Source organism: Lathyrus oleraceus, chromosome 7 (assembly GCF_024323335.1).
Source record: "Lathyrus oleraceus cultivar Zhongwan6 chromosome 7, CAAS_Psat_ZW6_1.0, whole genome shotgun sequence".
Taxonomy (NCBI): Eukaryota; Viridiplantae; Streptophyta; class Magnoliopsida; order Fabales; family Fabaceae; genus Lathyrus; species Lathyrus oleraceus.
The window spans coordinates 104,116,690-104,141,458 of NC_066585.1; the positions used below are offsets into that span (position 1 = coordinate 104,116,690).

Here is a 24,769-nt window from a genome sequence, read left to right on the forward strand (position 1 = left end):
TGTTTCCAAATCTGTTGGGGATAATATAGTTGACACAACTCTTCCTATGACTTCGATTTCATCTTGCAATTTTTCTTTTGAAATCTTATATCCATAAGAAATTTGGGCCAAATCATTGGCCTCTTGGTTCTCAAGTTGAGGTATGTGTCGAATGCTTATCATTTCGAACCTTCATAATATTCTATTGGCTCATACAAAGTACATTATAAGATTTTCTTTAACACACTTATACTCCTTTGTGATTTGTTTTACAACTAACTCTGAGTCACACATTAATTCGACTCGAGTTGCCCCCAATTCCAACAATATCTCAAGTCCGACTATTAAAGCCTCATATTCAGCATCATTGTTTGAACAAAGGCCTTCGACCTTGTACTTGAATTTTGTTGGAATTTTGTTAGGAGAAATAATCAATACTCCCTCACCCCGCTCCATCTTTATGACTAGAACTATCAAAGTATAATTTCTAGGGTTCAAGCTCTAGATAATTTAGGGAGTTTTCGATTACAAAGTGGTCGACTATAAAGTCTGCTACCATTTGCCCCTTAACAGCCTTTAAAGGCATGTAAGTTAAAGAATACCCAGTTAAGGCCAGTGCTCATTTACCAATTCGATTAGGCAAAATTGGTTTCGATAACATATGTTTGTTAATACCTAAGTGAGACGAAACATAAACTGGCTTTATATAATGCTTCAATTTTGTACATGATAAATATAGACATAGACATAACTTTTTGACTATACTATATCTAGTTTCTGTATCATTTACGACTCTAATAAGGTAGTAAATGGCTATTTCCACACCATTTTCATTCTCTTAAGCCAACATGCTCCCTAAAGTCATATCAGATGCAGATATGTACAATCTCATACTTCTATTCGTACAAGGAGGCGCCAGAATTGGAGGATGAGCAAGGTAGTCTTTGATCTTGTAGAAAGCCTCTTTTTATGCTTTACCCCATTCAAAACCTTCCTTCTTGAGTCAAAGTAGAGGTAAGAAGGCTTGAGTCTTGCCACTTAAGTTTGAGATAAACCTCCTTAGGAAGTTGATATTTCCTAGCAACGACTGCAATTCCTTCTTCGTCGATGGGGCTTTCGGTTCCATGATGGCATTGGTCTTGTTTTGGTTAATTTCGATTCCTTTCTTATGGAACACAAAACCTAGAAAATCTCCATCCTGCATAAAAAACACATTTAAGAGGATTCATCTTTAAACCATGTTTCCTCATTCTTTCGAATGATTGTCGAAGATGGTCTATATGACTTCTTCCTGAAACAGACTTAACCATAATGTCATCAATATAAATCTGCATGAAAGTTTCAATGAAGTCATGAAATATAGAGTTCATTTCTCTTTGATAAGTTGCCCTAACATTTTCTAGGCCAAAGGGCATCACCATCCATTCGTAGGTGCCTAAGGTGTCGGGGCATCGAAATACCAATTTTGGCACATCTTCGTCAGCAATGAAAATCTGGTTATACCCAGAATACCTATCGAGCATACTAAGATATTTGTGCCATGCGGCGGAATCACCAAGCATTTCTGCTACGGGCATTGGATATTCATTCTTTGTGGTTGTAGAATTCAGATCTCTGAAGTCAATACAAACCCTCAAAGTACCATTTTTGTTAATGACTGGTAGAGTATTGGCAATCCATTTGACATACCTGGTCGTACGAATGAAATTTCACTTGAGAATCCTCTCGACCTCTTTCTTGATTTTTGATAGAACTTCAGGTGCGAAACGTCTTGGAGCCTGCTTGATTGGCTTCTTCCCAGGCTTTATAGGAAACTTTAGTTCGACCAGTTCCCTATTAGACCCGACATCTCATCGTAATCCCAAGTGAAGCAGTCCTTGTACTCCTCCAACAGCTCGATTACTTCGACCTTGAGTCCTGGACTGATGTTGGCACTTATGTATGTTGGCCTTTTGATTTCCCCCTATCAGGTCGATTTCTTCTAAAGGATCTTGTGCTAGCATCTTTATGTTGTTTGCCAACGGATCATTTTCAAATCCCAAAGGCTCGTCATCATAAATGGCATCGAGCATCTGGCCTTGCACTTCGTCTTGAACCTTATCAGGTAGTTCTGGCTTGAAGTCCTTACAAGGACCTTCTAAGTGCACTTCATTCCTTTTGTCTTCGACAACCATGTATTTGACTTTGGCCTCTAAGGCCTCTTTTAATTTGTTTTCGCCTATATAAGCTGAAATCTTTTTCAATGTCTTTGACTCAGACATCATCACTAAATTCAGTTCCCCAGCCAGTTGGTTGGATTCCTTCTGTTCCTTCGAATCCTAAATCTTCCTCACCTACTACCTCCCTATCCCATTAGAAACCATGAGTTAGGTTTAGATAAAGGGATCAGAACATGTTATCATTTGGCGTAAAGTTGAACCCTGCAGGATTGTAAGGTGCAATGTGTGCCAGGTGTTTATCGAAATGCCTTTTATCCACCTGGTTGACTTCTGCCATGTAATAACTTTGGTCCGCTTCTATATTCTCCATTATTCCATCGTTTCTCCGGATTGAAATTCATTGATGTAGTGAAAAAGGTACTGCACCGATACCATGGATCCGTTCTCGACCCAAAAGCAGATTATAGTTGGCTTTTGACGCTATGACCATAAACATAGTCGGCCTTGTGATGGTGTTGACTGTGAGGTCCACTTGAATTACCCCCATTGTAGTACCAACCTTCCTCTCATAGTTCGAAAGAACCATATTATGGGGTTTAGTGTTATTATCATCTTCCCTATTCTTTTCAACATGTAATGTGCCATTAAATTCACAGCCGCTACACCATCCACTAAGATGTTATTCACTCTGATGTTTTCCACTCTGCCTCTAATAAACATAGGTTTTAAGTGGTTCTTCATTGCTTCTTTGGGCCTTTTAAAAAATGCATTTTACTCTTCTACGCATCCATTATTCATTACGTGGTAGCAAACTGGTCTATGCCTGGCCATTTCCAAATCAGTTGCATCCTTAGGTTCCTCTATCTCCATAACTTTGTTGTATTCCTTGGGCAACACAGACACCATGTTACACGTGATATCCAATGATGGCTCTGAATCTGTGATGAAATCATCCATCAGCATATCATCTTCTACTGCTGCTTGGTCGGACTTCTCTATAGATTTCTCCTTTTGAGAGGAAAAGAGATTCCTTTCGATGGGCTTCTTCTCTCTGTTCCTCTCCTATATTAGGGGTACATTACTACTTGATTCTGCCTTCTCTATTTATCCAGCCTCTCGCTCATCCTTTCTTCTCCTCTACTGTCACCATCCTCCTTACTTATCCTCTCCTTAGTCTTTCCTTGTTGTTTGTGGCTATTTTGCCACTTCTAAATCTCATGCAACGAAGTTAGAGAGATAGTAAAATAAAGAACATATACAAAAAGTTTCTAAAAGAAAAAATGTTTTTAACAATAGCATCGTTCTACCGGGCATGCCAATTTGTTTACCATGAAAATTGGTAAACAATCTCTGGTCTCCAAAAATGGTTTACTTTACAGGATCAACCAGTGAATCCTAGGACATGTGCTCTTGTTAAATTATATTTGAAAGTCTATGAATACTTCAACAATGCTCATGATTTGAGAATGTTGTTTAAAGTTTAAAAGTAGAATGCAAAATGTGTAAAGGAATTGCAATAAAAGAACTTCAAAGTAAATTTCAATGAGAAAGAATAATTGATAAACTACCAGTAATTTCAATTAAAATGAAAAGATGGCGATTCATACGTACATTCTTAACAATCTCGTTTCTCAGATACACTTAGATACTTAGAGTAATTTGTGAGTATTTGTACAATGATTGAACACACAGAAATCATATACATTAAGACCCTTATTTATACTAAGTCAAAAATAACCGCGATCAACGGTCTTTCCTCCGAAAAATGACATGTTTTTCTTGCATGTCCTCATTTTTATGTAGCTTTACATGCGTCCTTCTCAGATAAATGGATAAGGACCAAAGACAGTTATCATCCTTATTCAAAATTCAAAATCTTTCGTCGAAAGGCAACGTCAACATTCCTTCTGTCAAAATTGGGGTCTAAACCCAGAAATATTTCTAAGTTTTAAAACCAACATTTCCCTCTATACAAAAGATCTCTTCGACAAGATCTCCCTTTTCGACATCACAACCTTTTTCATGTCGAAGTTGAAACAAACAATATTTATTTTGCCCATCATGCTTAATCCAACCTTGGCGTCGAAATCTCAGCTAACAGTAAGTTACAAGGTAATTAGTGTCATGTGACACCGATCACTATCAAGATATTGGCGTTAAACAAGTGCTTGTTAGGAGGAAATTGATGACTTCTCGGCAAGTGTACTGATAGTTTCTCAGTAATAAAAGATCTAATCCACAGGGGATGTGTTTGAACAAGCCAACAATTGCGAAGTGTAAAGAAAAATAGTAAATTGTGTGTGTGTGTGTGTGTGTGTGTGTGTGTGATGGGGGGGGGGGGGGGTTATGTTTCATAATGAAAAAAAACTATGAATTTAAAACAGAAATATTAAGACAGTTAGGTTGTGTTTTGAATCCCCTTATCCTTGCTTGTTGATGTATGATGCCTTGTATGAATGATCTTATCCTTATAATCTCATGGCAAATTATCAAAACTGTTATAACCAATCCATCACAAAATAACTAATCAATCACTACTTAAAGCTTTGTATTCCTAGTCCACCAACGTAAGCATGATTAGGTGATGTACATAATGTTAATTCCCTATGCCACTACTCGGGGTCTCACATCCCTATTCAACCAACATAAGTAGAAAGTTGCCCTAGGTCAAACACATAGGCCAAGGGTCAATAATCCTCATGTATCCAATATCAGATTAACAAAGTATCTCAAATAAAAAGAATTAACATTAAGAAACAATTGGGTAAGATTATAATTCAAAGGATTCGTACCGAGCCAAACCATCATATAATTCTAGCAAGATTAAATAAGGTTCATCATAACACAACCTAAGCTAAAGGAGCTTAGCTACTCATTATTCATAAAATCATACCACAGTTGATAGATGAAAATAACATAACAAGCCCCTTGAAGAGATGACCTCCAATGGCTTCAAATGCTCTAAAAATCACCACTTGTGATCTCCAAATCGTGCTTCAGTCTCCAAAATTCGTTACCCTTGTCAAATTGCTGAATATCCCTTTAAAAAGAGATTAGGACGGGTCAGAACGCGTCAGAAAAGTCCTAGAGAAGTTCCCATCACACGCATTATCGATGCATTGCACGTGACGTAATTCATACATCTCTATCGCGCACGTTATGCCGTGTGATGGTGCACACGATTATTCCAGTAGCTGTGTTGAAAAAAAATCCTTTTCAATTTTCACTAAGTCCCATTCTTCCATACTTGGCTATTTTTTACTCCTTCTCGAGTCTTTCTTCTTCCTTTTGGATCATCTTTCAGTTGTTTTTCACTGATTCTTCACCTAATTATATGTGATGATGAACTGTCATCACAACCCCAAACTTGAATCCTTGCTTGACCTCAAACAACTCACTTGTAACTGCACATTTCAACAGACACAAGTCGTATAATAACAAATGAATATCACCATATATTTTCTTTACCTAACTATTGTTCCAGCTTCAAACTTCCATCTAGAAAATTTGGGAAACATCCTCAAACATTGACGAGTACTCAACCTATCTATCAACTCACTTTAAGTCACTCAGTGGATAAGGATCATCTCTCAACCAACATGCAAAATAAATTATACTTAGCTTGATCATGTTCTAAAATAGTTCATCATAGAAATCATAACACTCACATCAAAGGTCTTTTCTGATTGTAACTTGACTTATGTTTGAGTAGGATATTTTTAGAAAAGTAGGTTTAAACCTTTAGAATTAGGTGTCTAGTTCTCCTTCTATTCTCATACCCCTTTGTTCCTTCTTTTCAGTACTAGAGATTTGGTCGTTCTTTTTTGTTCTTTCTCTTTTCTTTTTTTTGAAGAAGTGACTTTTTTTACTTCTTGTTTTCTCAATTGTTTTAAAATTTTGTCTGTTTTATCTAGTACCCTAACCCTAAACTTAGAACTTTGCCCACTTCTAAGAGTAACCCTAAACTTAATCTTTTTCCTACAAATTTAAGAACTAAAATTCTACCTAACTCCAAAGAGACGGTGGAAAGAAAGAATCTTTTAAGTCATATGGCTAAGAGTTTTAGGCTACGTCTCCGAAAGAAAGGCTTACGTTCAAAGTGGCTAGCAAAAGGATATTCCTATTACTACAGGGTGGCTATAAAGGCTCAAAGTTTTAAGCAAAAAATTGCCCCAGTATATGTCAAATTACACTTAGAGAACTTAATCGGAAATAGATCAAACTAAATAAAATAAAATTGCATGGCTACACTCAAAAGAAAGAAAAGTGAACACTGGAAATTATTTAGGCTCAAAACTTACTAGATGAGGTATTTGAAGGTTGAGTACAAGTCCTTTGATTCTTTACTCTTCCTTTGCCTTCAAGTCATCAGTTGCTTTCATTATGATCAAGTCCCTTTTTTTTTCTTGGATCATGTGTTCAATGCTAAAGTTAGAAATTGCAAATCTGAAAAAAGAAACAGCTACAAATAAATTTTATTAAGAACAATGTAGATCTTCATGACATGGTTATTCTTGAGTAGATAGTTTCTCTTTAGGATGGTCTTGAATATAACTAAAGTAAATTCCGAAAAACAAAAATTGCTAAAAAAATGTGATGGGTTACCTCCCATTCAACGCTTCTTTAAGGTCCTAAGGTTGAACTTTTGTTTTTTGTGTTAGGGCGGCATATATGACAAGAAAAATACATCACCCTTTTTCTTCCTTTTGTTTGGTAGGAATCCATCACTTTCAGAATTGAAGGTTTTTCTTCCATATTCTATTCATCTTGATAGTATTGAACAAGGCATTAATCTCTTTTAATACTTCATCTATTTCTCCTCTTTTATCAGCCTTGTTGCTAGATGTAGGACTATTCTTTTGTTGAAGATCTTGTAGTTAGACATCTACATCTAAATGAATTATTGAATTTAGAGCTTCATCCAAAACTATATAATCTTCATATTGCATTCTTGGTCTTTTCCCACATATAATTTTCACCTTCGCTCCTTCTATTACGGCTTGTATTTCTTTATCAGATGGTGTGCATTTTTCTTCTTATTTCTCTTTTTCAATTACTCCTTTATCGACGACCTTACATTCCTTTTAGAATTCTCTTTCAATTTCCTTATCATTGGGACTATCTAAAATTTTCCCATCGAACTCCCCACTAGAGCTTAGTTGTAACGCTAACTGGATAGATACTAGACCAAGTTTCATAGCTAAGTTCTTGAAGGATGTTTCCATGTTACTTCGCACAGTCTCTATGTTACTTCGCATGATCTCTTAAAGCCTGTTGATTTTCTCGAAATTGAGTTGAGTCATATTTATTAATTGAGTAAAGGATTCTTCAAGTTGAGATGATGAATCCTCCTCCCATGAATGATTAGTGTTAATGTAAGGTTCTGGCTCTGAATAATTTCTAGCATTTTTCAGAATGAGCGATTTTGTTGCAATCTCCTTTCGTAAAGCTTCAAACTTTACAAAGGTAGCATAAACGTCATCTTGCATGATTGTCTTGACTTTGTATACAAAAAAAAAGAATACCTTAGTAACATTGCTCTAGAAAAAAAAATTAAACAAAAATAAACAAAAAAAGATAAAGAATAGGAAATAAAACTTAAGAAGAAATAAAATAATTACAAAAAAAATATTTACACTTGAAAACAAAAAAAATACAAAAAAAAAACAAAATTAAATGTTGCACAAGCGTCTCCTTGTTGAAATATCAATAGTCCCCGGCCACAGCGATAAAAACTTGACGACTTCTCGGTAAGTGTACCCATAGTGTCACAATAATAAAATATTGATTCCACCGGGACTGTGTTCGAACAAGTCAACAATTGTGCAATGTAAAGGAAAACAGTAAAGGGGGGCGGAGTTCAGGTTTCATAACGAAAAATAAATTACAAGTTTAAAACATAAATATTAAGACGGTTAGGTTGGGTATCAAATCCCTTTATCCTATCTTGTTGATGTATGATGCCTTGTATGGATGATCATATCCTTATAATCTCGCGACAAATTAACAAAACCATTATAACTGATCCCGCACGAAATAACTCACTAGGCGATGTACATAACATTAATTCCTTATGCCACTACTCGAGGTCTCATGTCCCTATTCAACCAGCATAAGTAGAACAATTGCCCTAGGTCCAACACATAGGCTAAGGGCCAGTAATCCCTATGTGTCCAAAATCAGATTAACAAAGTATCTCAAATAAAAAGCATTAAGATTAAGAAATAACTTAATAAGATTATAATTCAAAGAATTCATACAAATTCAAACCAACATATGATTCCAACAAGATTGAATAGGTTCATCGTAACACAACCTAACCTATAGAAGCTTAGCTACTCATTAATCCAAAAATAATTCGACAATTGATAGATGAAAATAACATAAGAAGTCCCTTGAAGAGATGGCCTCCAATGACTTCAAATGCTTTAAAAATCACCACTTATGCTATCCAAATCGTGCTTCAGTCTCCAAAATTTGTAACCCTTGTCAAATTGTTGAATATCCCCTTGAAAAGAGCTCAGAATGGGTCAAAAAAAGCCTAGAAAAGTGTCTATCGCATTCATTATAGATGCATCGCACGGTGTAACTCATACATCTCTATCGCGCACACAATTCCGAGTGATGGTGCGCGTGATTAATCTAGTTTTTGCGTTAAAAAACACTCTTTTCACCAGAATTTTCACTAAGTCCCATTCTTCCATACTTGGCTATTTTTTACTCATTCTTTGGTCTTTCTTCTTCCTTTTGGCTCATCTTTCGCTTGTTTTTTATCGAGTCTTCACCTAATTATATGCAATGACAAACTGTCATTAGCAATCCAACCATATTTTACAATTTTATTTAGAATTAGGATTTAGTTAGTGTTGTACCCAAAAATTTGCCCTCCCCTTTTCTTAATCATCCATACAACCACTTGACCAGGAGATCACTTGCATACATTCATAATTCATCCACATGCATCATTCATCATGGATTAAAAAACTTAGGCTTATGAAGCTAGGGTTTGTGTGGATATCAAGGCTCAAAACAAAGAATGAGTAAAAAATAGCCAAGTATGAGTAAAAAATAGCCAAAAGTATGAGGGTAAAATAGCCAAGTTTGGTTGTTTGGATGACCAAGACCATAGATGTATCACCAGTCACCTGAGCAACACCATGACTTTGGACCAAGACTAATGCTCATAGAAAACCAAAGTAGGGTTAGGCCAAATACATTGATAATAGGTGAAGATTGGGGTCATGGATGCACAGTCAGACCACCAAGTTCATATGATTCACCATCTCCCTGATTAGGGTTTCCCTGAGGCCTACCCCTTAAGCAAGTCTTTTGAATCAAGCCATAAGCTCCAAGACAAGGCCTGAGGAAGCTCCATGAGATCATGCCTTGAGGAATTAGGGTTTTGAAGACCCTAGAGGATTGTCTGGCCAAATATTTGTTGAATTCATCCACATACATTCATAGTTGAATTCAACAAATATTTGGCCAGACAATCCTCTAGGGTCTTCAAAACCCTAATTCCTCAAGGCAGGATCTCATGGAGCTTCCTCAGGTCTTGTCTTGGTCCTCAAAACCCTAATGCAGGTTCACACACTGAAAGACTGATAATTGGAGCTTATGGCTTGATTCAAAAGGCTTGCTTAAGGGGTAGGCCTCAGGGAAACCCTAATCAGGGAGATGGTGAATCATATGAACTTGATGGTCTGACTGTGCATCCATGACCCCAATCTTCACCTATTATCAATGTATTTGGCCTAACCCTACTTTGGTTTTCTATGAGCATTAGTCTTGGTCCAAAGTCATGGTGTTGCTCAGGTGACTGGTGATACATCTATGGTCTTGGTCATCCAAACAACCAAACTTCTTGTGTCTCAAGCCAACTGCTAGTCATGCCCATTGATTCATGGATACCTCATTCAACCCCTATTCTTATGCCGTAATTTCATGGCCTTGTTAACATATATTATCAATCAAGTCATTTTCTTTTCAAAAGTCAAGCATTCAAGTCATAAATGAACCAATTGTAAAACCAATTTCAAATCATTTTTCAAACCATTTCAATCCATTACACATCATTCTAAACCATTACATTTGATTCTACATAAGAAAATACAAGTCTTGACATTTTGACCAAATGTTGACTTTGGTCAACAGTTGACTTTTTGGTCAACTTTGACCAAAGTCAACCCAAAATCCAAAAACCCTAAATTTCACCTTAACCAACAATTCATTGTCCATTTACAAAGAAAATGCATTTTTGACCATTTGTTGACTTTGGTCAATAGTTGACTTTTTGGTCAACTTTGACCAAAGTCAACTCTCACTTGCTCTTGACTATCCTAACTTGGCCTGGCATTTTGCTGTAGTGAATCATCCAACCTTCATGCTTGGTGGTGTTTTTCTTGATTACTTCCATCACAAGTAACTCACATTGTGCAAACCTTATCATTTGGCATTTTGGAACCAATAACCTTTGGCTTTGGTTTCTCCCTAGTCAATTCCCAAAGAGGTCTAACACATCCCAACACTTGTTCACTGCTTATCACCCTTGCCTGCAACAAAAACCTTAGACATCAAACCATGGAAATGTATGATCAAGCCAATGGGAATACATGACATGCCAGCCCTGCTACTGCAACAGTCAGTTCAATATCATGCTGCAGATTGCCTTTCCTAATACCCTGCAGCAGCAACATAACCTTTACCTGACCATCAGACATACTCACACTTGCAGTTTATGGTGATGATGGCTCATGGAAGCTGCAACCTAGAAACCCCCTACAGAAACAATCCAACAGGACCAAATTCAGTCACGACATGTCAAAACCATCAAGAAATATCATATCCAGACCAGTTGGCATTATGCCAGTAAGTCATACCAAGAAGCATCATTACCATGATCCTTACACCTGATGTAAGTCCATTCCATATTATGTGTACTCTTGCCATCATCACTAAACACCATGGCTAAAACCTGCAAACAGCAACATAACAGGTGACTGGCATAAACCTAAACCAGGCCACATCAATTTGAATGGTTAACAAGGCTGCAAATCCAGTTGCATACCTGAGTGCAAAACAACCTTGCGAGTATTCTGCACCAATCTGCATCAAGTCACCAAGGGTTGTCCCAAGCAACATCAACTAACAGACTGAATTTGTGTCAACACCAAGACCACAAGTAAGCCACAACATCATTACATGTATGTGGTAGCTCATGAATGCCTTACATGACCACAAAACTTGCATCAAGATTACACCTTGTGCAAGAAGAATCAAAGCAACAAAATATAGGGCAATGGGAACCTAGGCATGTTGGCCCGCTTACAAGCAACAGCAGACCATGATAAGTTGTCAGCAAGCTATAAGCATTGGGCTATCTAGCTATGTGCATACTAGATCCTAAGCCTACCTAACTGTGTTATACCAACAAAACCAGGTTACAAGACATAACTATCATGGCCATTGACAACTACAGCTTATCCACCAACTGGACTCATGACTGCTACAACCAAGTCACAATAATGAGACATACCTCAAGGTATGCAACAAGCAAAATGGAGCTACCAACATATTGAGTTTACTTGAATCATGAATTTGGAAGCAAAGTGCATTGGCCCTGTATCCTGCAGTAGACAAAATCAACATGAGCTTAGCTGCTGAACTGAAAAAGGAACTTACATGGCATTACAAGACCAGACCAGCTTCATGTTGCAACAAGAGAATCCAATGAGAGTAGTAAATTGAATACAAACATTGAAAATTAAACTCATGAAGTATTGAACCAAAGTATGAACCAAGGATCACATTCATCTTTCAAAGTACCAGCACAAGCACACTTGCATTTAACAATTACTAGTTCAGCAAGTTACATTTGATCCAATCACTTAATCCTAATTTTAATGCTACCTGCTATAGCCAGTTTATGCATTAAAGCCATTAACATTCACATACCAAATCCATTCATCATTTCAATCCAAAGCAAGGTCACTTAAGTTCAACCTGCAACATGGATGAAGGTCACAAAAGTCATTTCAACATGACTATAATCTCATCCTAACCTACAATAGCCAGTCCAGTTTGATTTCACTCACTCACAAGCCAACTCAAACCAACCTAACTAACTGAGTTATCATTCATTAACCAACTGAGTTTTCAGCTAACTCAGTGAGTCATGTCCAACTAACTCCTAACCACACTTAACTAACTCCTAACCTCATTCCAAGCTAACAATTCCCCAAGCCTAGCATCTATTTAAGAAACCCATCATTCACATTTTCATCACCCTTGGAAATTTGCTTGAATCTGTGCATTCTCTCTCTCTTGCAATCTCTTCCCTCACCCTACTCAGAGCTCTACTTTCTCCTAGAAGCCATTGAAGCTTCACATCGAATCTTCAATTTCGCTTGACCTAAGCCACTACGTTCTTTTTTCATTGTTCTAGCTCAGAAGAAGAAGAAGAAGGTGAAAGAAGAAGAAGAAGGAAGAATCAAGTTCAGGAAGCTTACCGGTGGATTTTTTGATCATCTTCTCTGGTATGTCATTTTCCTTTCAGTGTCATTTTATTATTCTGAGCTCACCAAGATGTAGTACCTAGGTTAGGAAGAAGAATCCCCATAGTATTAGGGATCGATTTGCACCGAGCACCGTTTAATTTAACTTGTAGATAGCTAGGGTTCCTTCATTTGGCTGTTCGATTCGACCAATATAGAGACTGTTTCACAATTTCGTCCCTATATTCGTGCTTAGCTTGTCGCTGTGCTTCTAATGGTGGTGGTAGTTAGTCTGTAAGCCAGCACCGACGTCGGTGATAGTCATTGGCGCGGTGAGCCAAGTGAACGGACGGTGAACTAAGAGGTGAGGTTGGGCACGTTGTGAGTTTCATTTTGAATATGTTGACTTGGATAAGTCAACAAAAGAGTGATTTGGGCTTAATCCTTGCAAGGCCCATGAATTTACTTACCATATACCATGCATTACTAATACACCTCCCAAGGATTTTAGAAAAGAAATGGAACTGGGCTTGACCAAGCCCATTGGTACTTTTTGCTAGACTTACCACACATTTCCAACACGCACCCCCCTGAGCGCTTGAAATGTTATTTGGGCTCAGGCACAACCCATTTCTGGTTTCGCTTCACATACCCCCCCCCCCCTTTTTTGGAATTGCTTGATGTACCAAAAAAGCTATATTGGGCTCACTTGTAGCCCATTAGCCAAAATTCAGTTTATACCTCCTTTTCCATTTCACACCTCCTGAATTAATTGTTTTTTTCTTTTATTTTCTTATTTATTTAATTAGGTTAATTAGCACAATATTATTTTAATTAGGTTAGTAATTATTTATTAGAATTTAAATCTTAATCATTAGGACATTAGAATTTTATTAGGATTTTTCCTTAGGATTTTAATTAGGACTTTTAATTAGATTAAAATTAGAAGCAATTAGGCTTGATTAAAATTAGACTCATGACACTTCTGAACATTAGGTTAGGATCAACATTAGGATTTAATCAACTTTAGACCATAAAATTTGATATATTTTGTAAATGACCAATTTGCCCTTATGGCCTTATTTTGTTATTTTTGTGATAGAATAACATGATTCCATTAGGATTAGAATTTGACATAGAACTTTAATCATTTTCTAACAATTGTAGGATTTATGCATAGAGTTAATCATGATTTTGACTAATATGCACATGCTCCCTTAAGAATTCTAACTTAGAATTTTCAATCAATTTTAATGCATGATCCCTTAGGGTAGTTTCTAACGATTACTAACTTTGATTAGATCCAAACCTAGTTCCTTAAAACCAAAACAAAACCCATGATTAAATTAATCAAAAGTAATTTTGATTGATTAAATCCTTTGAACTTGTATAATGCCATAGTCTACATTGAGTGACCAAAAGACCCTTGGTCACTTAAGAAGACTTTTCTTCCAAGTTATGGAGCTCAAGGCCTCAAGTCAAGATCTTCAATCAAGGCATCCTCAGTCATACCAAACAGTGGATTATTCAAGCACATCAAAGGTGGCATCTTCAAGAACTTGTCAAATCAAAGTTAGAAGAGTGTGACACGAGCCTTAAGCAATAGAGAAGGAGTGGGACTGGAGTATTCCTACCCCCATTCTGAGTATCTTTGGGTATGGGACGTATGACCCAACGCTCATCGTATTCACTTCTATTCATAGACTTTATCAAAATTCTAACCATACAATTGACAAGTCTTTCTCTCACTACAAATCAAAAACAACAAAAGCAAGGACTACATCAACAACTTATCAATCATGAATCACGTTGTACGATATGAGCCTGAAGGAATGGAGAAGGAGTGAGACTGGAGTATTCCTACCCCCATTCTGAGTATCTTTGGGTATGGGACGTATGACCCAGCGCTCATTGTATTCACCTTTATTCATATACTTTAGTGCAATTTGAATATAACGATTGATAAGGTCTTCATCATCAATACAGAAACAACTACAAAGATTATCCTCTCTCCACTTGAAGTTTAAGACAAGAGTTGCATGCCACGAGCCTTAAGTGGTAAAGAAGGAATGAGACTGGAGCTTTCCTACACTTATTTTGGATATCTTTGGGTGCGAGACGTTTGACTCGTTGCTTATCGTATCCACCTTTACTCATAGACTTTAGTGTGATTCTTATCTAGTAACTATCAAGTATATCCATTGTTCACTTCTATTCAATCATTCAATCGCTCATCTTTTCTTGCCTCTAATCACCTTGTTTTCAGCCCTAGTAGGCTGAACTACGAAAGCTCTGATTTCCTTATTGCACTATAAGGGTACGTATGCAGGAGAATTCAGATTCTCCACGAGCTATCTTATCTATTGCTACCTTATTTATACAATCAATCATTCTCCATTCATTCAGTCAATACCATCTTTTTGAGATCAATCAGATTTCTCCTTGGACTCCTTCCTTGTCTATCCTTTTAGGACGATAACAACAGTCCATCTCATCAATCGAGAGTTGTTTGGCCCGTAACCCAAACATTTAGTTCATTTTTTTTCAGCTAAGACGCCATTTTGCTCTTCGATTAAGAGTTTATCCTTTCCTTGGATCTAAGATACTATCCTGATTTGATCTCGAATTTTCGATTCCCCAGCAAATGATACTACTCCTTGCACTCTAGTACTACAATCCTTCCTTGGAGATGCGTTTGTCTTGTGAGTCCCTGTTGCTTAGATAAATCTCTCTCTCTTTCTATTATCGTAGTTCTGAACTACGATTGCTCTTACTTTCTCATTGCACAATGAGAATACGTAGGCACGAGGATGCGAATCCTTGGCAAGCATACTTCTAATTATTCCTCCTTCGCCTTAAGGCATCATCCAGGTCTTTCATAATCCATTATCTATCTTCGATCATAAATCGTTCACCCAGTGACATATTATTCCTTTGACATCAAAATACACTTTCCTTGGAATTCCATATATACCCTTTTAGGATGCCTAACGAATAGTCCTCATTTCTACCTAGAGTTGTTTGGCCCTTAACCCAAACATTTAGTTCCTTCATTTTAGCTAAACACCCTATAGTGGCGGCCTGCTAGTCCATATAGCGGTTAACGTTGTTTCCCTCTATGGTAGAAATCTCATTTCTCTTATGGATTCCAATACACTTTCACCTTTCGATTTCAAATAATATTTCTTCAGTCACTCACCATTAGATACCCAATTCTATGACTTCGGTCACTTCCTTCCATCCATCTCCATGATACATCCACATTCTACCTTCATTCACTCCCTGTGAGATACCTATTCTTCGAGCCAAATACACGATACCTTTGTGCTCCATCTTGTACCTCCTTGTGAACCAAGAGTTGTTTGGCCCTTAACCCAAACACCTAATTCCTCTCTTTTTTGGTTGTTACAATATAGTGATACATCGTTGTTGGCCCTCACATGTTGGTTCATACCTGTTTACTCTTGGGTTCATCTTTTCCCCCATTGTTGGAGCTCAAAACACTTAATTCTTTGGTTCAGACCATATTCCTATCACACTTCTTTTCCTCTCCCGCCTCTAGTTCCTTAAACTACGAAGCTATGAATTCCTCATTGCACTATGAGGATACGTAGGCATGAGGGCCATAATCCTCACCGAGCATTCTATCTATTTCTTTCCTTTCCCATCCTTTTGCGAGTAATCTTTAGATAACACCTATTCGAGCGAGAACAATCAAAACGGTTCCCATGGAGTATCATAGATGTTTGGGGTGCTAATACTTTCCCCTTACATAACCGACTTCCTTCCCTAGTATATCTCTTTCCCACGTGTTTTATCGACGTTTTCCCTTCCATTTGGGGATAAATAAAGTTCGATGGCGACTCTGTTGTATGTTCAAGCGTGCGACGCGTTCGGGTAGATTTCCGCTAGCTTCAGCTGGCGACTCTTCTGGGGAGACTTTTCTACTTGGAGTGCTTCCTAGTCACTAAAAGGAGTCGAGCCTAGTTTAGGTTGTTCCCTCGCTAGTTTTAAGTGCTTATCTTTATAGATTTACTCACTTTTATTTATCGCGTTCCTTATTCGCTTTATATTATGGATATATATGTGGTGCTGTTGTTGGGATGGGTTAGACTACATGAGAGGAAAGCTCTACAACCGAGCTTAGTATACACATAGGTTTGACTCGTGAATAGTCGTGTACACTTGCGTTTCGTGCATTGGGTTGTCACGAGAGCCACACCCAGACTAGATTCACTTGGAAGTACTTTTGTCCTATGAGTATTCACTATGACAGGGTATTTCCATTTCGAGTCGATGACTCTGGGAGACCTTCTAGGGACCACCTTGGAGCATAGTCCACACCTGTGAGTGGGATATGAGATTTTTTTATAGGAAACCATAGACTCTACCTACCTTGATACTCATGTTACGTCGAACCTTTGAACTTGCAACATATGGAACTTACAGATTGTTTAGAACATACCAGAGTTTTAAATCCATGTGACTTATATCATCTCATCATTACATTATCATTCATCATGACCAAATTTTTGCATTTGCATGTCTTTTCCAGGAATCCAAGAGTCCAGTTCGTTTACCAAGCATCAAAGGGAAACATGAATCCCGAGAGAAAGAACATCCATAATTACAAGTTTGTGGAACCTCAGTTGGCTGTCTTGAGAGGACTTAGGGCACGCTTAGATCTGGGACACAAAGATTGTAAGAACAAAGTTGGTTCTACAATATATCTCTAAGATTTTGATGATAACAAAGGATGAAACATAAATGGTACTCTAATGAGATTTTTTCTTAGTATACAGGACTCTGATTAAACATCAGATAGAAAATTACATCAGATACAAAATATTCGATTATCAGATGCTACTCAGAAAAAATGTGTCCAGAAGGCTCTGATTCTGATCAACGCAGATACCAAGCGCAACATAAAGAAGTTAGAAACTCTGATAAAAGAATACTGAATCCAGACTCTGAATCTGAAGAAGTCTAGAGCATTGAGAAACTCTGATGTGGTCACACATAATCAACCTCTGAAGACAAACTCTGATGCAGACTCATAAGTTCAGAACGCGTAACCGAAAATAAATCTTAATTTGGAAAGAAAGTATTTCGAGAAGGAAATAATGAGGCGTGCAAAACTGTTTTAGAAAGAAACAAGGAGAGTAATGACATTAAACATCCTTCAATGACCAAGATCCTGTCATCACTCCAACGGTCCTTCACAACAACTATATAAAGGACTAAATACTTCAAAGGAGAATACACCTGAGACACACAAGAATACGAAAACTCTCAATTTCCTTATTATCTATCACGAGCTGCTGCTCTTACGTGAAAAGCTATTGTTCTTACAATTCTGTAATTCTTGCTTGTTAGAAGCACATTACATTACAATTTATACTCTTGCTTAAAATACTTCCTCAAGTGACTATGTGTAGTCTGAATACTTGAGAGGGCTGAGAGATTATTCTTTTAGACGATTGGTTGTATAATCTTTCAAGATTAGTGGATTAAGTCCTTTTTTAAGGTGAAATCACCTTGGTCGGGTGAACTGGAGTAGCTTTGAATTTCATGCGAACCAGTATAAAATTCTGTGGCATCTCCTTTTTTATTCTTTGTGTGTCTGATTTCTGAAAAAGTTTCTATTTCCAAAACAATTCAAACCCCCTTTCTTGTTTTTCTCAACCTTCAAAGATGACTTCAAGGAGGCTTATGGTAACCTTTTGGGCATTCTGAACACCGAAGTCAACATCACTGTTGTGCACACTCTAGTGCTATTCTATGATCCCCCACTGAGATGCTTTACCTTCCAAGATTACCACCTGACGCCTACATTGGAAGAGTACTCACATATTCTGGGTATTAGGATCAAGAACCAAGTGACCTACATTCGCACTAAGGAACTTCCTAAATATCAAGACCTTGCTGAAGCTCTACACATAGGAAAGAAGGAAGTAGAACTGAACTTGAAGGCTAAGGGTGGAATTCATGGCTTCACCTTTATGTTTCTAGTGGACAAAGCTATTGCCTTCGCCGAAGCTGGGAGTTGGACGACCTTCAATGCCAATCTAGCTTTACTTATACATGGGATTGTATTATTTACGAATATGGACGAATTTATAGACTTGGCTGCTATTCATATCTTCGTGACTCAGAATCCTATCCATACTCTTCTTGCTGGGACTTACTACTCCATCCATGTGAGGACTCAGAAGAAGAAAGGGACTATCGTCTGCTGTACCCCTTTGTTGTATAGATGGTTTATTTCATATCTACCCAGCAAAGGCCCTTTTGTTAAGAACAAAGACAACTTGAAGTGGTCCCAATGGATCATGTCCTTGAAAGCCGAAGACATTTCTTGGTATTCTCGAGTTTACGATGGTGTCAAGCTTATCCTCAACTGTGGGGATTTTCCTAATGTACCACTTCTTGGTACAAAAGGAGGAATCAACTATAACCCGAGGTTAGCACTACGATAACTGGGATACCCTATGGCAGACAATCCTGACCTCAAGAGTGTGGAAGGTTTTGTCTTATATGAAGGGGTCGAAGAGCCAGAATTGATTAAAAAGATTGTCAAGGCTTAGGGAGCGATTCTTCCTCAAGCAAGAGCAGAGATAGGTAAGAAGAATTACATCGCCAAGGAAGCTTACACCAGTTGGGTCAAAGACAAAAACAGCGAGATTTTGTTGTCGTTCCCGCCTGAGTTGTCCATGAATGTCAAACCTTTTGAACCAGTGAACCATCAAAATTCTAAAGTTGATGAATTGAAGAAGGTTATCAAGACCCTAGAGAAAGAGAATGTTGATCTGAAATCCAGGCTTGGTAAGATCTCTTTGGAGAAAGAAACCCTGAAGTTCAATCTGAATCAGAAGAGAGATAGAGTTCGTCAAGCAGACGATGAGGTGCAAACAAAGGTATTCAAGAGACTCAAAGTGGGTGACACACTCAAAGGGACTTATGCCAGTTTGGAAGCCAAAAAGAAGCAGTTAGCCGAGACTCAATACCAATCCAGCAAAGCGGAACTTGAACACATGGAACAAACCAAGAAACTCTAAAGTCTTCTAGAAGCTTGCAAGAAAGAGTTGAAGGATGAGAATATCCGCATTAAGCAGCTAGAAGTCACCCTTCGCCAGAATCAGTACGAGCTGAATCAGAGACTAGAAGAGATTCGAGAGCTAAAAGGGCCATCACATAAGAGCTTGTAAGACACCAACACACAAGTGAATAGGCATCCTGAAGATCTCTCCAACCGAGAGAAGACAGTTGTGAGCAGCGTTCCAAGCGAACTAGGTCACGACTTACCACCTGAAGGGAGCACGATATTAGGAAAATGGGGCGCATGTCTGTCCCCAAAATATCAGACTTATTATGAAGGGTTGTTATCAAGATGTTTCTAGTTAGTGCTCTTTAAGTTTGACTAGTAATTCACTAGGTTGAGATCTGATAGGACCAATGTGATACTTTTATAGCCCGATGGGCGGTTCCTTGACATGTATTTGTATTCCAATATTAAATAAAAGAGTTTCTTGGTTATTGACTTCACAAACTGTCTCTCTTTATGCTTTGTGTTTGCTTGTGTTAAATAAACAGACTCACGGATTCCTTGGAATTGTTTTCCTGTACAAAAAATAAATGAATGAAAAATAAATGTACACATCAATCCTTTTATCACAGCAACAACACATTTATTTGTCAAAATCCGCCAGAAAATAAAATGCTTACTCTCGTTGTTTATCACATCAACAACGATGACTCGTCATCAATACTACACTCGCTCCAACAAGTCAAAGATCATGGACGAATATGAAGCCGACAACGCTGTTGTCCATGAGTCCCTTGCCCAGGTTGTAGCGTAAATTCATGACCATCAAGTTATGGATAAGCAAGACATCAAATAACAAGAGTCGCCACCGCGCTTTTATTGTTTCCAAGGGAAAAGGGAAAAGTACGAACAAACCCCCAAAAATAATAAGTTTTCAAATCAAAACTAATAAAATGCCAGAGATTACAGGTACGGGGGTTGGTTACACAGAGGGAAGGTGTTAGCACCCAAAGTGTCCTAGGTACTCCTAGGGAGCCCTTTTTTGTGTGCATATGTACTTTGTACAAAATGATGTTCGCAAGCAAATAGAATGGGGGGATGAGAAAAGAATTCATTAATTATACTTTTGTGTTTGACAAGACCTTCGGACTTGTGCCTACGTACCAACATAAAAATGGGGGATCAAAACCTCGTAGTTCGTGGTATAAATTTCAAAGTGGATGCATTTATTTTCACCAAAATTTAAGTTTGAAAGGCACAAAGGCCTAAAAATGGTTTGAATGAGTTAGTTCTTTTTGGCTTTTGAAAATTTTAAGTCAAGTATAATTAAGTATATTTACAAGTTTGATTAAGAAAATGAGTTTAAAAATGCAATGGAATAAGGCCAAATTTTCTAATTTACAAAATGGTCTAAGTTTAGAAAACAAGCACAAGCAAAGAAGTTTTCTAAAAGGAGGGAGAGATTTTGAAATTAAAGAAATGGGGAGGAGATGAAGGGACTAATCCTAAGCACAAATTTAAAAGTTGAGAGTCGAAAAGATCTGACCAATGGGCTGCAATCCAATTGAAAAGAATGTCATATAGAAACCCAAATTCCATTGGACATTAGAATCAAGCAACATACACTGCACAAAATATCAACTTGAAGAGCAAGGCATAAAATAAAGATAGCCATAACCAAGCTTAGCAACTCCATGATCTTTCTCAAATTTGCCCATGTAGCAGATGAATTCCACAATGCCACAAGTCACAGGGTCAAAATAACAGCTTCACAATGATCATGTTGCAGATGAACTCAAATGGATCTTCAATGATGTATCAGATGAAGTTTTCAAATTACAAGCACTTGGTTACTTGAAAGTTGACATTGGCCAAATCCTTTGCATAGGGAGTGTTGCCTAAATTCTAAGTCCAAAAGTCTTAGATCAAAACAACAGTCCACACAAGATCTTTTTTAGGGTTTTTGTTCTTATTATGTACATTAATGGTCAAAGACCACACAAGCAATCACAATACACAAACAAAATATATCACAAAATATGGTCCAAGTGGACAAAGTGAAAATGACATTAACATAAACAATTAGGATGATATGAATAATGGAAAATGAATAAAGCTTAAAATATAAAGTGCATTAAAAATAAAGGCTTGAAATTAAATGTTAGTTGTTAATGAGTTAGAAGTTAATATTGCTTTTGCTTTTTTGTTTAAGTCATTCTTTGGAGAACGCTCAACCCACTTATCACAAGCATGGATCCTTGAACCAAGACATCTTCCAAAGGAAGGAAAAAAGGCCAAGTTTCCATACAATACCATGAAAGGGGAGGACTTACAATCTCACTAACTAGAATGCTATGCCTTTTGTGTCAAAATTTAGCGCTATGTTAAGCAATCGTAATTGGACTTATGTAGAAGTCACAACTATTTGAGGTCGGGCAATAGAATTTTGGTGTTAATGCATGTTAGAGACATAGTATAATGGACTATGCTCATGAAACATACCACACACAAAAAGAATATGCAAAAGTAGTGGCCTAATTTCATCCATACTCAAGTTGATTTTGCCATCAACTAGCCTTAGGATATAGAGATATCATAGGACCATGACATGAATGCATAAAGAAGGGAAATGAGATCAAAAGGGAGGGGAGATAGATCAAATTCAAATTGGATAAAGGGGGACTTTTACGAAATTAAGATCATTCATTCATTTTGGGAGATGGAATGTACAATCCATCAATCCCCTAAATCCAATTATCTTAACCTAACAAGGTTAAATCAACCTTGACCAAGGCCCAACAACACAAGTCAAACTTACAAAATCAATCAAAATGGCTCAACATGATTATTTGGCATTTATTCAATTTAAAAATACTAAAAATAATGCATTAAATTAAATATGGTTGGTCAAATTCCTAAAACCTCATCAAAACACCAAAGAAATGGGCATGAGATTTATCATAGAACAAACTCTGTCAAGGGACCTTGGAGAAAAATTTTCAGAATTTTTGGAAACTTAAAAGTATTTTTAAACAATTAAAAATAATCACAACATCAATTAAATCATGAAATTTTTTAATAATGATCCAAAAAAAATTTTAATTCAGAATATGAAAGGGGATTTTATTTAAATTTTTTTAGTGAAACTCTCATATTTTTTGGATCAATATTAAAATTAATATGAATTAATAAAAATCAAAGGAATAAAATGATAATCAGAAATTACAAAAAAACGTAGACCACTTGATCTCCCTTATTAATTGAGGTGGCAGATCAAGTGGACACAAAAGCGCGTTCAATGATGGAACTTAGTCAGTGCGCCACACAACTGGTCATCCAAACCAACTCTTGTGATTAAAACATTTTAAACTGGATCAATGGTTCAGGACCACGCCACCTCATTGCCGGAGCAAAGCGTCGGTCGTCTTCTCAGACGACCTTGGCCGGACTGGTCCAATCATTACCATGACATAAATAAAAAAGGAGGACATAATCTGGAAAAAAAATGGCGTTGAGTACGAATCTGGCCTCAATTTTAACTAACTCCAAATATATAGAAAGATATGAGGAGTTGAAATTTAAGGTGTGTCAACTGAGTTGCTTCGATTTGACCTCAAACCAACTCAATATTCTTGCCTACATTGGTAGGACTTCAGACAACCAAAGATCCAAGAGAATTGAGTGAGAATCGAAGAGAAGAAAAAATCTGGAAAATACCTTCAATGTTGTGTAGAACTTGATCCTTCTTGCTTCAATTCTTGTTTGATCTTGCTCCAATAGCTTGCAGAAGTGGATTAGGAATGGTAAGAAGCTTTGGATCATGGAGTTTTTGAATCTCCCAACAGTGAGATTCAAACTCAATTTTAAAGTGAAAATTATCAGGTTTTTCTTTGAATTGTGAGGGTTTGAAGAGTGGAGGCAAAGCTGGCGCGCCAGGATCCTTTGAAATGAGCTCAGAGGGTCTCTATTTATAGCAAATTCAAGTGTTATTTGCAAACTTGAAATTTCTTCCAAATTTGGCAATGTCATGTTTAAGCTTGCATGGGCGTGTACAGGCCCATGAAGCAATTCACTAAGGTCCAAAACCAACTGAAATGAGGTCGGAATCAAGCTTGATTGGCAAGGCCATGTGAAATGATCATTTGGACTTTTGATTTTACCCATTGATGCAGGCCTATTAACACCATGCGCAGCCCTAGCAAACCTCATCCAAAATGAATGAATTAGGACTCTTTGAAAAGCTTAGATCAAGAGGAACAATTCTTATGTTGAACATTTTTCCATTTGGAACTTGGATCATGATGAATTTTGAGATGGAAGTTTGGAAATTTTAACATGTTGAAAATTTTTCTAAGTGTCAAGTCATATACTTCAATGTTCCACCTTGCTAAACTTTTTATGTGAGCTCCAAATGAGAAAAGTGCATTCGTAAACGTTGTATCTCTTTCAAAGACCTTCAAAATGGTCACCAATTTGATATCATTTGGATTTATAATGAGAGAGTTATGTATTTTTGAAGTTGAGGAAAATCACTTGTTCAATGGTATTGGTCCAAAATGACCTATAATGTATCCTCATATCACATGCTCATAAAATTTGGCATTGGCCATCACTCCAAACATCAAAGTTGAAGTAGACATCTTGATTTTGATTGTGCTGTAGCGGGGTATTCGTTACCATTAGAGATATTGACTAAATCCAAGGTAAATCGTACAAGTCGAGTCGCCACCGCACTTCTATTTATCCAAAGGAATGGTTAGAAAGCGAACAAAAACCTAAAAGTTTTAACAAAAACTAGTAAAAGAGAAACAGAGATCTGGGTAAGGGGGTTGGTTATGTAATGGGAAGGTGTTAGGCACCCAAAACATCCTAGGTACGCTTAGGGAGCCTTTTTCACACTTGTTGTAAAGGTTGTTGTTTTTGTGAAAATTTTGTTTGTGCAAACATGATTGAAGAGATGAGAAGAGAATATACAAGTTTATTTACATTTGTGTTTGGATGGATAAACCCATTGCCTACGTACCATCTTAAAAAAGATTAGGATCAAAACCTCGTAGTTCGGGGTAAAAATCTCAAAATGAGTGGGTGAATTG

The 24,769-nt window shown here is 37.2% G+C and overlaps 1 protein-coding gene and 1 long non-coding RNA gene across 3 annotated transcripts; one reads left to right on the plus strand and one right to left on the minus strand.

Moving 5' to 3' along the window:
- Positions 1 to 10,236: 10,236 nt before the first annotated feature.
- Positions 10,237 to 13,018, minus strand: LOC127105973 (uncharacterized). Of its 2 annotated transcripts, XR_007795197.1 has the most exons (4): positions 12,647 to 13,018; positions 11,206 to 11,764; positions 11,034 to 11,112; positions 10,237 to 10,916 (listed from the first exon to the last, which is right to left on the minus strand). It is a non-coding gene; the product is annotated as an uncharacterized LOC127105973 (long non-coding RNA). The 2 variants fall into 2 exon arrangements; XR_007795196.1 differs by having other exon boundaries at positions 11,034 to 11,764.
- A 5,720-nt stretch (positions 13,019 to 18,738) lies between these two features.
- Positions 18,739 to 19,689, plus strand: LOC127102253 (uncharacterized). The gene is made up of 2 exons (XM_051039650.1): positions 18,739 to 19,094; positions 19,242 to 19,689. The coding sequence occupies exons 1-2, from the start codon at positions 18,739 to 18,741 to the stop codon at positions 19,687 to 19,689; spliced, it is 804 nt and encodes a 267-aa protein (XP_050895607.1).
- The last annotated feature ends 5,080 nt before the right edge of the window (positions 19,690 to 24,769 follow it).